The sequence below is a fragment of the Microtus ochrogaster genome, assembly GCF_000317375.1.
Source record: "Microtus ochrogaster isolate Prairie Vole_2 chromosome 6 unlocalized genomic scaffold, MicOch1.0 chr6_random_2, whole genome shotgun sequence".
NCBI lineage: Eukaryota > Metazoa > Chordata > Mammalia > Rodentia > Cricetidae > Microtus > Microtus ochrogaster.
Genome location: NW_004949095.1, coordinates 4,545,267 through 4,560,666, shown reverse-complemented (window position 1 = coordinate 4,560,666; position 15,400 = coordinate 4,545,267). Strand labels below are relative to the sequence as shown.

The window sequence follows — 15,400 nt, the reverse complement described above, 5'->3', positions numbered from 1 at the left end:
AAGAGGCTGGAGAGACAGCTCAGCAGTTAAGAGCACTGTAGCTCTTCTAAGGACCTACGTTCAGTTCCCAGCATCCACACAGCAACTCACAATCACCTGTAATTCCAACTCTGAGGGGTCACACACACACGGTAAACATACATACATGCAAGTACTCACAAATACACATTAAAATAAAATCGTTAAGAATGTATATATGGTATACATACATACATGCAGGCAAAACACACATACATATAAAATAAGATATGTATAAGTAATAAATCTAAATTGTTTTATTTGAAAGAAACTTTTTCCCAAGACGATAATGATCTCCAGAGAAATTCTGAATAAATTCTGTTTTTACAAGATTAAATTATACTTCAGGGCTGGAGAGATGGCTCAGAGGTAAAGAGCACTGGCTGCTCTTCCAGAGGTCCTGAGTTCAATTCCCAGCAACCACATGGTGGCTCACAACCATCTATGAGATCTGGTGCCCTCTTCTGGCCTGCAGGCAGAACAATATATACATAATAAACACATCTTTAAAAAAATTATACTTCTAAAACCTATTACTCAAAGGAGGTCTCTGCATCAGTTGCTGGTTGTATTAATATTTAAGTAGTCATTTTAACAGATAAGTACTACAATTACCTTACAGACTTTTCGTGAAATGAGCCTAAGACATGTGACTTGAGCAAAGCTCAGACACTTGGGCAGAAGGGGAGTTTCCAGAGAGTACAATGTATACTTAGTAAATCTTACCTGAGGATTCCATCCTGGATCTAGTTTTTTAACTGCTGCGATGTATTCCTGCATTGCTTGGCTAGGGCTGGAGTCACCAAGGGCTTTCCATGCCTCCCTAGAGCACAGAAGAGACACCCTTCATCAATGATGCAAATAACACCAATAGCATGTTGTTGAAACAGGATTGTGCTATGCAGCCAGGCTGGCCTTAAGCTCACACATCACATCCAGCTGGCATATTTCTTACTAATATTCTACACACATATTTCAAGGCTCCGAGGACATAAAGATAACAAAGTGTCAAAGGGGACGTGCTCCGTTTATGCTTTTATGTTGATAAACAAGTATAAAACTCATAACCCTACCTCAAGGGCCTTTTGGAAAATTTCCCCCAGTTCCCTCCTCACATGAAATTTTAGAACACAGATATCTTGCCTACCTGTTCAATTTTGAAATATCACAAATTATAGTACTCTAAGATTTAATTAGTCTCCCTAAATCCAGTGTTCACAACTATTGAGACTGCATCATCTATAGACCAGTGCAGTACTTCCCATCTTCGAATTAACTGTCCAGGCTACAGGGACAGGCTCCTTGGTTTACCCCAGCCAAGTCTTCCCACTCTTAACCAGGTTTCTTGGTCCTCTAATCTTATAAAGAGAGCCCAGTCCTCGTCTCCTATTCCTATGAAGAAAGCAAGATCTTTCTAAAATTTTTACTGACTCTCCTGACAGTTACTTACACATACAGCCTCACTCCTAAATATGTAAGTTTATATCACACCTGGGGATCCCCAATTCTACGACACAGAGACAAGCTATCCAGATTCCCTTAGTTGTCACAACAATGCCCGGCATGACTTGTCTTCCCAGACCAGAAGCCAGTCAAGACTCATGCACGCCACTGTGGTTCATTTATCTTCCTCCTTCTCTTCCACATGTTGACATTTTTAAGTCTCAAAACAATTATTTTACAAAATGTCACTCAGCTTGGTTTGCCTAATTGTTTTCTCACATAATAGTGTTCTTCTCAAAATGATTAATCATTGATTAAAATTAAATATTTCAATATTTCGGTAAGAGTAATATGTAAGTTGCATGTCCTTTATAATGGGTAACAGTAAGGACACATGATGTCAGCCTGTCCCATAACTAATATATTAATGAGCTGGTAATGGCAGTATCTGACAGTTTTCTGCTTTACTAATTAATAAGAGTGGCTATAAAAAATAATAGACTTTGAAGAGCAGAGAATCACTGAAAACGTGGAGAACTGGGCAATGAATAAGGGAAAATAATGAAGTGATAAAATTCCACACAGCAAAAAAGCTCAGAGTAAAAGCTACATTTTACATTCTCTAGATAACAAAATTCCAGAAATGGCTTATCATCAACAGAGAAAATCTGTAACAAAATGTAAATCAAAGCACTGATGTACCACATATTGAAAAAACAGAATGTCATCTGAATTCAAGAGCATGGTTGGCGATGTAAGTGATTCGCCCCCCACCCCCACCACAGCTGAATGCTGGTAGTCAGACTATGGTCCAGAGATCCACATTTGGCAATGTTAGGATGTATGGTCAAATCCATGGGTAAACTCTACCCCAGGACTGGATGGTTCAGTGGTTAACAGCACTTGGTGCTTCTGCAGAGGACCGAGATTCAGCTCCCAGTACCCACATGGCAGCTCACAACCATTTGTAACTCAGCTCCAGGGGATCCAAACCCCTCTTCTAATCTCAATGGGCACCAGGTACACATGTGGTATACATACATGTATGCAGACAAAATATCCATACAAATAAATAAATCTAAAAACAAACAAACAAACCCCTCTATATCCTAAGAGACCTTTAACACAATAAATAAATACATGAATGCAGGAAGGTGTTCCACGGGGTATATTATAGGCCTACTTGAAACCATGTGACTTAGATTCCAAAGGATTGTGGATGACGTTGATAGTATAACAAATTAGGATGAACAGCTTCAACTGTCTGTTTAAAGTCACGTTCACATGCTTAAATCAAAATTGAAGCAATTACTGAAATGCAGGAATGTCTCCTTAACACACTGATCACAGAGCAATAAATAACTCCACCCTCAACACTAATCTTCCCACTGGGGCTGCTGCACAAAAAAAATCTCCCATTTTGTAACTATGTTCACTGTTGTTTAACAATTTCTCTTTTTCCACTTCAGCCAGCTAGGAAAGAATAATATGAGGGAATATTTGAATTATAGATGAAAAATGTATTCAGAACAAAGTGAGCCTGTGTCAGGTTTTAGGTATTTTTTCTCCACAATTCTTTCCAAAAAATTACAAGCACTTTTTTCTGTGGGGCAGAGGCAGAGATAAGTGGAGGTGGGGATTTATCTTCTTTTCCCTTCCTTCTGTGGTGAGAAGCAGCAGTCTCCTAGAGGCTAGACAAGAAACAACCTCGAGCAGTAAGATAAGGGCTCTGGTCTCTGCCACCACTACCTTGCGCTAACAGCAGCACCAAAGAATCCTTCAGACTTAGCTAAAAGCAGATTCCTTTAATCCCTTCCCCCACCTGTCATTAGCAGCCAACATGAAAGAGATTAATAAACCAATAATTCTTTAATCCGCTAACCCTTTTCTAATTCCTAAGCCCTTAAGTTATTTCTGACAACTTTACTAAAGATCCCAAGAATGTTTCTTACCATTTTTGCTTTCCTTCAAAATCAAAGAAGTTTGGTTTAGGAATATTGCAATTTCCAACTTTGACCTAAAAGAGGAAGGGAGGAAAATATAAAGAACTTATTTTATTTTTCTAAGGAACACAGAAAGACTTTTTCTTCTCAAATTTATTATGTACACTTATAACTATAGATTAGAAAATATTTTAATATATATAGGGTAACAAAATTTAACATTGTTTGCAGAACAGACAAAAAAATTCAAATAATCCCAACTGAAAACACCACCAGCACTGGGTGTGGCGATGCACAGCTCTAGCAGCGCAGGTGGATCTCTGTGCATTCGGTCAAAGCTCTCTATGAGTTCAGGGCCCTCCTAGTCCACACAATGTACTCCAGGCCAGGTAGGGCTACACGGTGAAACTCTGTCTACATTAACTAATTAAACAAAAGTATTACATAAATAGCCTCGGCTGGCTTTCTATATAAAATAACTGCTAACTAATACAGTAACACACAGGCAAAAAAAAAAAAAGGGTGACAAATAGCTGCATTTCTAAACTAGCAGGCTAATTATAAAACAAGTTACAAATAAAATTATAGTCTTTACTGCCATCAAAACAGAATTTTATGATGGATGGTGGTGGCTCACACCTTTAATTTCAGCCTCTTAGGAGGCAGAGGCAAGTGGATCTCTGAGCTCCAGGTAGCCTGGTCTATAGAGCAAGTTCCAGGACAGCCAAGGTTATATGTCTCAAGCCCTCTCCCAACGAATATAATATAAAATTATTGGAAGTTTTAATGTACTACTGTGTGTGTGCATATGAGGGTGGGAGAGGTCAGGCCCTCTCCACTGAGGATGTGGGGCTTGCACAACGTGTGTTTTACAATCACTCCACTGGGCCCTATAAGAAAATTCTTTAACAGGTAATTAACAAAATTTAAAGTTTGGTTTTTCAGAATTCACATATACTGGGGTCTTTTTACATGTTCACTGTCATGATTCTGCTAGCATTTTACTTCTCCTCAAACCAGTACAGAATGCACTGAAAATGTACTATTTTAAAAGCACCATATTAGCCAGGCATGATGATGCACACCTTTAAATCCCAGCACTCTTGAGTTCGAGGCCAGCCTGATCTACAGATTGAGTTCCAGTACAGTCAGGGATACACAGTGAAACCCTGTCTTAAAAAAATAAAATAAATAAACACACTAAATATAGATGTCAAAAGCTAGGGGAAGGGGCAAAGAGTCTCAACAATAGTATAAATGCTATTTATATGGTCAATACTTTTTAAAAGTAATTTATTTAAATTTATGTACAGTGTGTGAAGGTGTCAGATCCCCTGGAACTGGAGTTATAGACAGGTGGGAGCAGCCATGTGGGTGCTGGGAATGGAACCCAGGTCCTCTGGAAGAGCAGCCAGTGCTCTTAATCACTGAGCCATCGTCTCCAGCCTCATCTGATATTCTTTGTTGTTGTTTTAAGCCAGGCTGTCTTAAACTCCTGAACCCCCTACTTCTACCTCTCAAGGCTGGGGTTACAGGTGTTCACCACTGCACCTGGCTCTATAGTTTTGAGACTCAAATGACATTTGTAACTAAATTAGATTGTTTTCATTATAATTGTGCAAAAATGAAATTCATGCAGGAACAAAATTCAGCTCAATTGCCACTGCCAGAAATAATCTCCATCATAAACTCCTAACATACCCACTCTATACATCTCTTATGACATTTGCAGTTTCTGCTTTGTATTAGAATTTTTTGGGTCAGGTGTTTTTCATTAGAACAAAGCTTCTAAAAAATTGCTCAAAACTTAAAACCCAAAGCACTTGTCTGCTTGAGCGGCCTTCCCTCATCTCCCTCCCATACATCCAAATTCTCCTGAGACTGGAGGCTTCCCCTAAGGTCTTCCCCTGACTCTACTCATCCACCCACTGCCTTGCAGCTTTTTAGTTCTGAGTTTTGTTCCTACTGTTCCATCATCATCTTCTTTTTTCCCCTCTGCTTTTCAAACTGCCAAACAAAATTCCAGTCTTGCTCCAAGTTCTAATTCTAAAAAACCTTTCAGCCTACAACCATTTCATCTGCCTATGAATTCATAAAAGTTATCAACTCATGGGGCTGGAGAGATGGCTCAGCAGTTCTGAGCACTGCAGCTCTTCTGAAGGACCTGAGGTCAGTTCCCAGCACCCACGTCAGGTAGCTCACAACCACCTCTGAAGATCTCCAGCTCCAGAGGAGGACCTGGTGGCCTTTGCTGCCCGCCAAGGGCACCCACACGTGCAGTGTATACCCACAGAGACACACCACACACAGAAATAAAAACTAACCTTAAAAGTTACCACCCCAATTATTTCCTTAGCGATAGATCATAGTCCTCTGGCTATTACTAAAAAGCACGCATCTACTGAAGCAGGCCTTTTGTCATTTGACTGAGAAGCAATTCTTGAATAATTTCTAATCCTGTGAGACAGGCCATTGCAAACCCATCCTATACGAGAAGATACAGAAATTCAAGAGGGGGTGGTCTCAACGCACACATGGGCAAATCCTGATCAGTTGTCTGTGTACATGTTACAGAGAATCTGGGCTTTAGTTCTGACATCTCCAAAAATCACATCATTTCTGGACCCTGCTACAAATACAAAAGGAGATGGACAGTACAAACTATGGTACAGGCCACGCAATTTCTGCCTACTCCTAGGTCTGGATGTATATGGAAATTATAATAAAATATCTTGCTGAAAAACAAAACAGTGGCGTGCAGGAGAGCTAGCCCAGCAGTTAGGAGTGCCTGCCACTCCTGCACTGTAATTCCAGCTCCAGATCTGAAGAGCTCTTCAGTCTTGGCAGGCACCAGGCATGCTCACTCATGAAGAAATGTTGTAAGAGGTGAGGGGTTAGAACAACCAGAGAGATGGCTCAGTGTGTAAAAGCACTAGCCAGGCAGGCTTGACAACCTGAATTCATCCTCCGGAACCCATGGCAGGGAAAGAACTGACCTCCATACATGTAGGCACAGGCACAAACACACACTAAAAAAAAGGCAAAAACCCAAAAAGGTTCACCCTCCTCTTGCTCTGCCTCAGCTAGAACATGCACACTGTTTGTGAGCTTCTCCGGCCATGAAAACAGGACTTGAAACTGGAGTTCTCTAACACTGTGGTGCTGTGATTCCTGTGATTTCTTAATTCCTAGAATTAAAGTCTCCAAAGACCTTTAGTATGTGTGGACTTTATCTGTCATATATATAGTGAGAAATTAGATCTTGGCAGGGTACTGGTGGTGCAGACACACACCTTTAATCCCAGCACTTGGGAGACCGACCTCTGAGTTTGAGGCCAGTCTGGTCTAAAGAGCAAACTGGAACAGCCAAGGCTATATGAAGAAACCCTGTCTGGAAAACAAACAAAAACAAAAACAAAACAAAACAAAACAAAAACAGGAAGAAAGGAAGGAAGGAAGAATTTTTTAACATTATCTCATGAAATATTTAGAAACGAACCCATTGAGTCATTCAGCATTTTCAAATGTTGACGTATTGCACTATACATGAGCGAAACTTCGCATTCATTACGCCACCGCTTATCTCATGAGGAAGACTTCGTAAGCATGGGGGAGCTGTCGAGCTCATGGCAGCAGATCCCACTTTTTCCCAAACTTCTACTTTTTATTTGACAATTCAAATATCATCATGACTGGCAACAAGTATGTACAGCTGTTTTCTAGGCTCACTTCTTTCATTTTCAAGAAACTATCTGCCAAACACCCAACTTTATAGAGAGTTTATATAGTTCTTGTTAAGTAAAAATGAAGTGCCATGGAAAAAGGACATAGTTCAGTTTGTAACTCAATTATAGCTGTGGTTTTACCCAATTTCCTCAAAATAGTCAATATAATCAGGTATGTAACGGAAGAGCTGTGTTTCTCCCATTGCACAATTGTTTGTTTGTTTGTTTTGAGACAGAGTCTGACTGTGTAGTTCCAGCTGACCTGGAACTTACTGTGCTGACCAGGCTGGTCTTGAACTCACAGCAATCACCACCTTTACCTCCCCAAGGCACTGGATTAAAGTCATGTACAGTCACAGCTGGCATCACACAAAATGTTGAGCAGGACTTGAACAGCAACCTCTCTCAGGCCACAACGTTATTAGCATGCGTCCCTAATAATCATCAGTCCTCAGAAGACGGCTCACTCCTTTCAGTGTCTTTAAGAATCAGGACAGGCCAGCAAGATGGCTCCACAGGTAAAGATGCTTGTCACCAGACCTGACCACCTAAGATGGACCTCAGGGACCCATGTGGTAAAGAGAGACCCAAGTCCTGCAAGTTGTCCTCTGACCTCCACTTGAATACTATCATATATATGCGCGCGCGCGCGCGCGCACACACACACACACACACACACACACACACACACACACAAATGTAATATGAAATGCATGCACGTCCTCACAACTACCTAAAGAAAAAGAAGAATTCAGGCGAAATATATGTAACTATACCAAGAGGCAATTTTTGTATTCCAATAAAATAAAAGAGCCTACTATGATTGGGGAAGGGGGAGGGAAATGGGAGGCGGTGGCGGGGAAGAGACAGAAATCTTTAATAAATAAACGGAAAAAATAAAAAAATAAAAACAAACAAACAAACAAAAAAAAAAGAGCCTACTATCCAGAGCTTCATTTCTTCCAATGTTTCAAAGAGCTGGGGTTTTCCTGACCTGCTATTGAACTTGTCATCATTTTCACATTCACATCTTAATCCTGTAAGCCTCTGATTTCTGGATGTCCTCTGGTCTTTGCATTCTCTGTCAACAGAACAAGACAGCTAGCATCCTGCTGAAATGTGTCTGTTGATTGTTGTAGGGAGCCGGACAAGATCGCCATTATAAGATGGCGCCACATCCTGTCTTGTTGGTTATAAACAACTATAAACAACCCCATTTTTGGCTATGCCTTTGAGAGCTACGTGTGTGTCCCGTCCCGTGCCCCCCCCCCCCCCCCCCCCGCTTCCCGCATGCGCAGTGGATGAGGGTCCCTGGGCCTATCTCGATGCAGTCTGGTGTCAGCTGATGATGGCAGCCAATCACAGGGCGACCCGTGTGCCAATTCCCTATATAAAAAGCCGCCATTGTGCCCACGGGTCTCTCTCTCGTGTCCCTGTCTAGCACCTCTCATCTCTCTCTCTCTCTCTCTCTCCATATCTCTCTCTCTCTCGCTCTCTCATTTTCTGCCCCCCTTTGCTTCATGTGCTCTCCTTCAACCAAATGCACTCCAGTAAAGCATGATCTGAGAAGAATCCTCGTGTGGTGGTGTTTCTTCCTCGCCGGTCAAGAAGCCCACCGCAGACTGTGATAAGGTGATTGTTTTTCCTTCTGGTATCTAACCTTGAATGATAACTTAGTTTTACATATGTAACTCATACATTTCCTTATCTTTAGATAAAGTTCAGAAACTACATTTTAATTCCAATATATCCATGCGATCTTCTGAGTTGCCTACTCCCTGGGTTTTTTGTTGTTTATTTGTAAAAAGAAAGTCATTCAGGAAGCTGAGTCAAGAGTTCATCACACACACACACACACACACAACACACACAATGTTACCAACATGGAACCATTTCAAAAAAAGGTGGGAGGGTATAACTATATCTAACAGAACAGAATTTACCCAAAAACATGTCAGCTATATTTAGCGCTTCTAAAAATCACAATAGTAATATTTGTGTTTTATGTATATAATATTCTCTGAAATCCCAAAGTTCTTGTTAACATTACCATCTTTTCTATCACCTGTCCCTTTGGCAACAAATGACTAATTTGATTTTATCATCCTCGTTTTGTAAAAGTTCAGATACAAGGCCACTAATGAAAAAACAGAAATACTGTCAGTGTCCAGCTAAATATCATTCATAGAAGCGCAGAGATTGTTCCATTTTCAGAATGATATTCTCCAGGGCCAAGAAAAAAAAAACGACCGAAACGGACAGGCTGACAGACAGACACATACAGACACACAGACACTTCATTACACTCGACCATTAGCCCCGCACACCTCTTTAAGTTTTTGGAAAAAGACGCCCGTGCCCTCTCTCATCCACCCATCTTTTACCTGCTTGTACCTGGCATACAGGTACAAGAGCTGCTCCCTGCTGGCCATCTGAATCAGGCTTTGGACGTGTGCAGCAGCCTTCTCAAACTGCTCGGCTAGGCTCCGGGACGCCTCGGTCTCGGGGGTCTGGGGTGATTCCATATCACCGGAGTCGTCCCCGGAGCTCAGTTCCCCACCACTGTCACCCGTGGTGGCCCCCGCAGGTAAGAACGGTGTGGCCATGCCCACTCGCTCGATGTGGTCTGTCCTCACCGGTGTGACGCTGACTCCCGGGCCTGGACCACTAATCTGGGTGCGGAGCCCGACAGCAGTGGGACACAGCTAGCTGTCTGGCTTCCTCAGGTGACAGCGACTCCGCCTGCTCCGGGGGCGTAGGGCCGCCTCTGCGAAGCCCGGCGGCTCTCCCCAGCCGGCCAGTCCTCCTCCGGCTTCCCTCGGTCAGACCGAGCACCTGGCCTCGCCCGGGTCGCTCCAACGGCGCTGGGGTCTAGGGGCCGCTCGGCTGGGAGGTGAGGAGACGCCAGCAGCGCGCGGCCAGCCAATGCCACCGGAGCTAAGTGGTGAAGCGTGGGGGGCGAGCTCGGCGGGATGCTCTCCGGAGCACGCGCCCGTGGCTACGCGGCCCCGCCTGCTCCGCGAGCCCGTGCCCTCTCCCCCGGAAGGGAGTCGTGGGTTATGGAGGGCGCGGTGAGGGTTGGAGAAACTGGTCTCAGTTATCGGGAAGTTCGCTCGTCGCTTACGGATAATCCGGAGTCACAAACTCCGGAACTCCGGATAGGCCCCCGGGGAAGGGGAAGGAGGCGGTCCATTAGGTGGTGTTGCTGCAGACGCGGAGTAGCGGGGAAACAGGGAGCTGAGGACAAAGGTTCCGCCTTCTCTTAACCACCCAAGTCAGTGCACCCCAGGCTCCCCTAGACCCTCTGTTATCTGTTCCTCGAGATCTTGACTCTGTTTTGAATAGCAAGTGAACGACTGATGGAGCCTTCACTGCCCCACTGTGTGTTTAAACGGCCAAATGACTCTCAGTGTTCTGTTTTCCATGTCTGCTGACCCCTAATTTCCCAGGGCTCTGAGAGAAGGCTTCACCAAATCCCCAGTCCCACCTTCCTTTAGCATCATCTCATGATAATACTTCCCATACATCTTCTAGTAGAACCCGGAAGTCCCCGTAGCTCTACCCTAAAGGAACAGATCTTTCTGTGTCTTTTCAAAAAGGAAAACTACACGGGTACACAAACTTCATTACACCTAACCATCAACCATGAGCATTTGCTATCAGTTTTCAGAAAGGCCCATTTTGGTATTCTCTCCAGCAGGGACTTGAGAGCCTCACTGTGGGATGTTGATTGGAGAAAACGCTCTCAGTTGTTGGGGTGACTCCTAAATGTGCACGTGTCGTGTGTGTGTGTGTGTGTGTGTGTGTGTGTGTGGTGGTGGTGGTGTTGTAGCAGCAACAGCTTCCACCAGCCCAAAAACTGAATGTCATCAACTATTTTCTTGGGTCTATAGAAAAGCTTCCCTTATCTCATTTTTACGGCTTTTCTGCTGTGCCCACCAATGTATTTGAAGCTTGCTTTGATGTGTGACTTTCTTTGTTCTGTAAAACCATGAAACTGCTTCCACTTTAGAACATGGAATTTGGGGGTAACCTAAATTTGTGTTCCCCAGGCCATGGTCATTCAAAGTGACTCCTGAATAAACTATTCCCTTTAAGTGTGGTGGCCTGAATAAGAATGACTTGAACTCAGGACCTCTGGAAGAGCAGCTAGTACTCTTAACCTCTGATCCATCTCTCCAGCCCCCAAAGAATGGTTATTGTTAAGTGTCACAGATCAGATGGGAAGGAATCCTGGCAGTCGGGCAAGGAGTACTAGGTGCTACAGCTCTGGTGGAAGTGTGTTCTGGCAGTCAGTCGGGAGCCTGGGAATACTGAGTGTTACAGCTCGGGTGGAAGTGTGTTCTGGCAGTCTGGAGCTACACACGTCACATGAAGCATAGAAGCTTACAGCCGTGCTCTTGGAAAGGGTTTCCCCAGGGTAGCAGTTCTGCTGTGGCAGGAGAGGACTTCCGCAGTGAAGTTGTTACAGCTAGGCTCAGGGGCTCCAGAGTGTAACAACTCTGCTCTGCTAGGGGAAGGTTCCCCCAGGGAAAGTGTTACAGCCCTGCTCAGCTCCACTCTGTCTCTGGTTTCCCCAGCGAAGTTGTAACAACTCAGCATTGCTAGGAGAAGGCCTTTCCAGCAACCGTGCTACAATCTGATTCTGTCTCTGCGCCAGCAAAAGGTCTTCACCCAAACCTCATTCAATTCGAGACCAGCCTGGTCTACAAGAGCTAGTTCCAGGACAGGCTCCAAAGACCACAGAGAAACCCTGTCTAGAAAAAAACAAAACAAAACAAAACAAACCTCATTCAAGAGAATATTGGGAGGGAAGAATCCAGGAGAGTGACTGCCTGTACCTGGGTAGAAGAAGAGCAGCCACAAACTGGACAGGGGGCTTTTATACAGCTCCTAGATAAAGGGTGGAGTTTTTCCAAGGAGAAGATTTTCAGGGTGGGAATTGGTCAGATTTTAGTTCCTTGAGCTCAGATGGGCTAGATCTCTGCTCAGGGATTGGTTGGTTTCTGCTGGGGGGAGGGAGATTGGTTTGTTTCCCTGCAAAGGAGTTAGTTGGTTTCCTGCTTGGTTGATCAGGGGCAGATTTGACTCTGGTTTCAGCGTCAAACTGTGCTTCTTTCACTGACCTTTTAAAGCTTTTTGTCTCTAGTTTTGGGACCAGGGCATATCATTCACTGACTCTTACTCTAGGACCAAAGTGTGTTTCTTTGGCACTGGTTTCAGAGTCAAGGTATATTTCTTTGGTTCCAGGTTCAGGGCTGAAGTATTTCTTTCCCTGGCTCAGGTCTTCCAGCCAGGGTGTGTTTCTTTCACTGGCTCTATTTTCAGGGCCAGGGTGGGTTTATTTGGCTGACCCTTTTACCCTACAATTATTGATTGATCTTTTAGGATTAAGCTTTAAAATAAGTTTGGAGCTGGGCAGTGGTGGCACACGCCTTTAATCCCAGCACTTGGGAAGCAGAGGTAGGCGGATCTCTGTGAGTTCAAGGCCAGCCTGATCTACCAGAGCTAGTTCCAGGACAGGCTCCAAAGCCACAGATAAACCCTGTCTCGAAAACCAAAAAATAAAAATAAAATAAGTTTGGACAGAATGAGCAAACAATGAGGAAAAAAGGTAAAAAGGCTTGGATCTGAACTCAATAAACATTCTTTGAGAACAGAGAATCAATGGTCTCACTATTAGTACCTCCTCAAAAGGAATAAAAAGAACAAGTACAGATATTTGAAATGTGATAACTGGAAGAAATATGTCAGTGGAGTAACGCTGGAGTCCAGCTCCAGCGGGGCTCAGGTCCCAAAGAGGAGGTGAAGAGTTGGCAAGAGGGAAGAAGGAGACTGACAAGATCTGAGAGTGAATTGGCAGGGCTGCCACTTTATTTTAAAAAGGCTACACCTTTTATACTTATCATTGTACAATAGTTTAGCCACAGGCAAGGTTAAAAGCAGACTTAATGATTCAGGGACAAAAAAATGCCTATTCTCTATGATTCAGTAACTTCAGAAACTCCCCAGGAGCCCACAAGTTCCTCCTGCCAGAGATAAGGGGTCTGACTCCTACCAAACAAGAACTTTCTTCAATCCCCCAAGGGAATGGAGAACCTGACCTTGGGGAAAGGCCTTCCCTTGGGGACCAGGTACTCCACCACAGTTTAAGAGGTTCTTCACCAGGAATGAGGTAGCGAAAGCACTGAGCTGTTTCCTAGTTCCATCTCTTTGTGTCTTAGTCTTACTATATGGGCCTGTTTCCCTGATACACTCCCCCAGTGGGAAGGTCCTGATGTCTTACTCTTACCCATTATACTGTTTCATCTGATTTCTCTATACTTTTTAACTGAACTCTTGCCATTAATGGCTTCAGGCTCTGGATGTGGATTGTACACTTTTCATCCTTGGGCTCAGGTGTGTCCAGTTAGTAAATCTCTAATTTTCCTGTTCTTAATGTAATCAGGAAGGTACTATGGGAGTTCCTGTGTGCAGAGTCATCATGCCATATGGTTCCACAGTGGCGGGGACTTTTTTTTCTCCAGAGAATTATTTTGTTTAAAGAGGCTGCCAATTTATATATTTTCATCCTTCACCGAAGCCCTCACAAATTTTCCCAAAGGAAAAGGCATAAGGGAATGCCCATAATACATAGTAGGAATCACTAAAAATGAAAGTAAAAAGATGCTGGAGAATTATGGTCCGTGATAGATTTTTAATTAGGTAGAACAGTATAAAATAACTTTCTCTGTTATTTTTTTCAGATTCAATGGCCAGAAATTCCAGAGGCAAATTTTGAGCCCAGGCAGCTAGTTGTAATAGCAACAACTAAGCTAGTATCAGGATAGATAGATCTCAGACCAGTCAGAAACATGCATACAATGGCCACATACCTTCATGCATCCAATTGAACCTGAAATAATTTTGCGTGGTTCCCATTTCCATAAGAAAAGTACAGCCGGGCGGTGGTGGCGCACGCCTTTAATCCCAGCACTCGGGAGGCAGAGGCAGGTGGATCTCTGTGAGTTCGAGACCAGCCTGGTCTACAGAGCTAGTTCCAGGACAGGCTCCAAAGCCACAGAGAAACCCTGACTCGAAAAACCAAAAAAAAAAAAAAAAAAGAAAAGTAAATGCACAGATCTATCCGTACACAAAAAAATAGACATTTTGTGTCTATAACAGCAAGACAAGCCGGGCGGTGGTGGCGCACACCTTTAATCCCAGCACTCGGGAGGCAGAGGCAGGCGGATCTCTGTGAGTTCGAGACCAGCCTGGTCTACAGAGCTAGTTCCAGGACAGGCTCCAAAACCACAGAGAAACCCTGTCTCGAAAAAACAAAAACAAAAACAACAGCAAGACAAAACTTTCCAAAGTCCCAAGCTTTTGGAGTCGGGGTTGTGGGTCACCAGGGTGGGAGACAGGCTGGATTGCCTGTTATTGAGACCTTCTGACTCCAGGGTCGATGATGCGGATGAACTGCGTTCTAGAATTCCACAGGTGGCTGGTTTCTTGACAACCTGGGCTTGTTTTTACAGCCCTAGTTTTGAGGTAGGTGGTTTCCTTTACTGACAATGACTTATTGAGTCTCTTAAGGTTTGAGAGTCTTTTTTTTTTTCTTTTCAAGAAAGGATACAGAAGTAAGAAAAGGAAAAAGTCCAGAGGCAAAAGGTGTATGGGATAATTTAAGAAAAGTTGGCTAGAAACAACTCAAGCTAAAGACAGGTATTCATAAGAAATAGTAAGTTTCCATGGGTGTAATTATTTGGGACTTGGCTGGCAGCCCCCCATAGTGAAAGAGTAAAAACAAACAACGACGTTTTAGCATTCCAACATGGGACTAGAGTAAAGAAAATACAACAATAGGGCTTCTGTGTAGCCCTGACTGTTCTGGAACCCTCTCTGTAGCCTCAGAGACCTGCCTGCTCTGCCTCTCAAGAGCTGGGATTAAAGGCATGTGCCACTATCATCCACTGTTTTAAAAATATTTTATGCATATAAATCGATGTGGTATTTCTCTCTGTTTGCTGTGAATGTGTTTTGTTAATGAATAAAGCTGCTTTGGTCCTATAGCAGGGAAGAATATAGTCAGGCTGGAAGAGATATAGCAAGTGAGTAGGTGGAGTTAAGGAGTTGCCATGTAGCTGTAAGACTTTAAGACAATCCTGAAGCCATTTTTGACAATTCTGAATCCTCTCAGCCTCTGTGCCATAGTGCTTCCCTTCCTCCCCTGGGAACCAAGGACCTAACAGCTACACTTGCACGTACTCAGTCCCTGAACAATTACCCATA

At 43.6% G+C, this 15,400-nt stretch overlaps 1 protein-coding gene across 1 annotated transcript in view; it reads right to left on the bottom strand.

Annotated features, from left to right (window-relative positions):
* Positions 1–10,320, bottom strand: part of Acbd6 (acyl-CoA binding domain containing 6) — a 151,075-nt gene extending 140,755 nt beyond the window's left edge. The window contains exons 1-3 of the mRNA XM_005363891.3: positions 9,514–10,320; positions 3,414–3,478; positions 745–841 (exon numbers count right to left, since the gene is read on the bottom strand). Of these exons, the coding sequence (XP_005363948.1) occupies positions 745–841; positions 3,414–3,478; positions 9,514–9,735 (384 nt within the window). The 5' untranslated portion in view covers positions 9,736–10,320. The remainder of the gene's footprint in view (positions 1–744; positions 842–3,413; positions 3,479–9,513) is intronic.
* Positions 10,321–15,400: the final 5,080 nt, after the last annotated feature.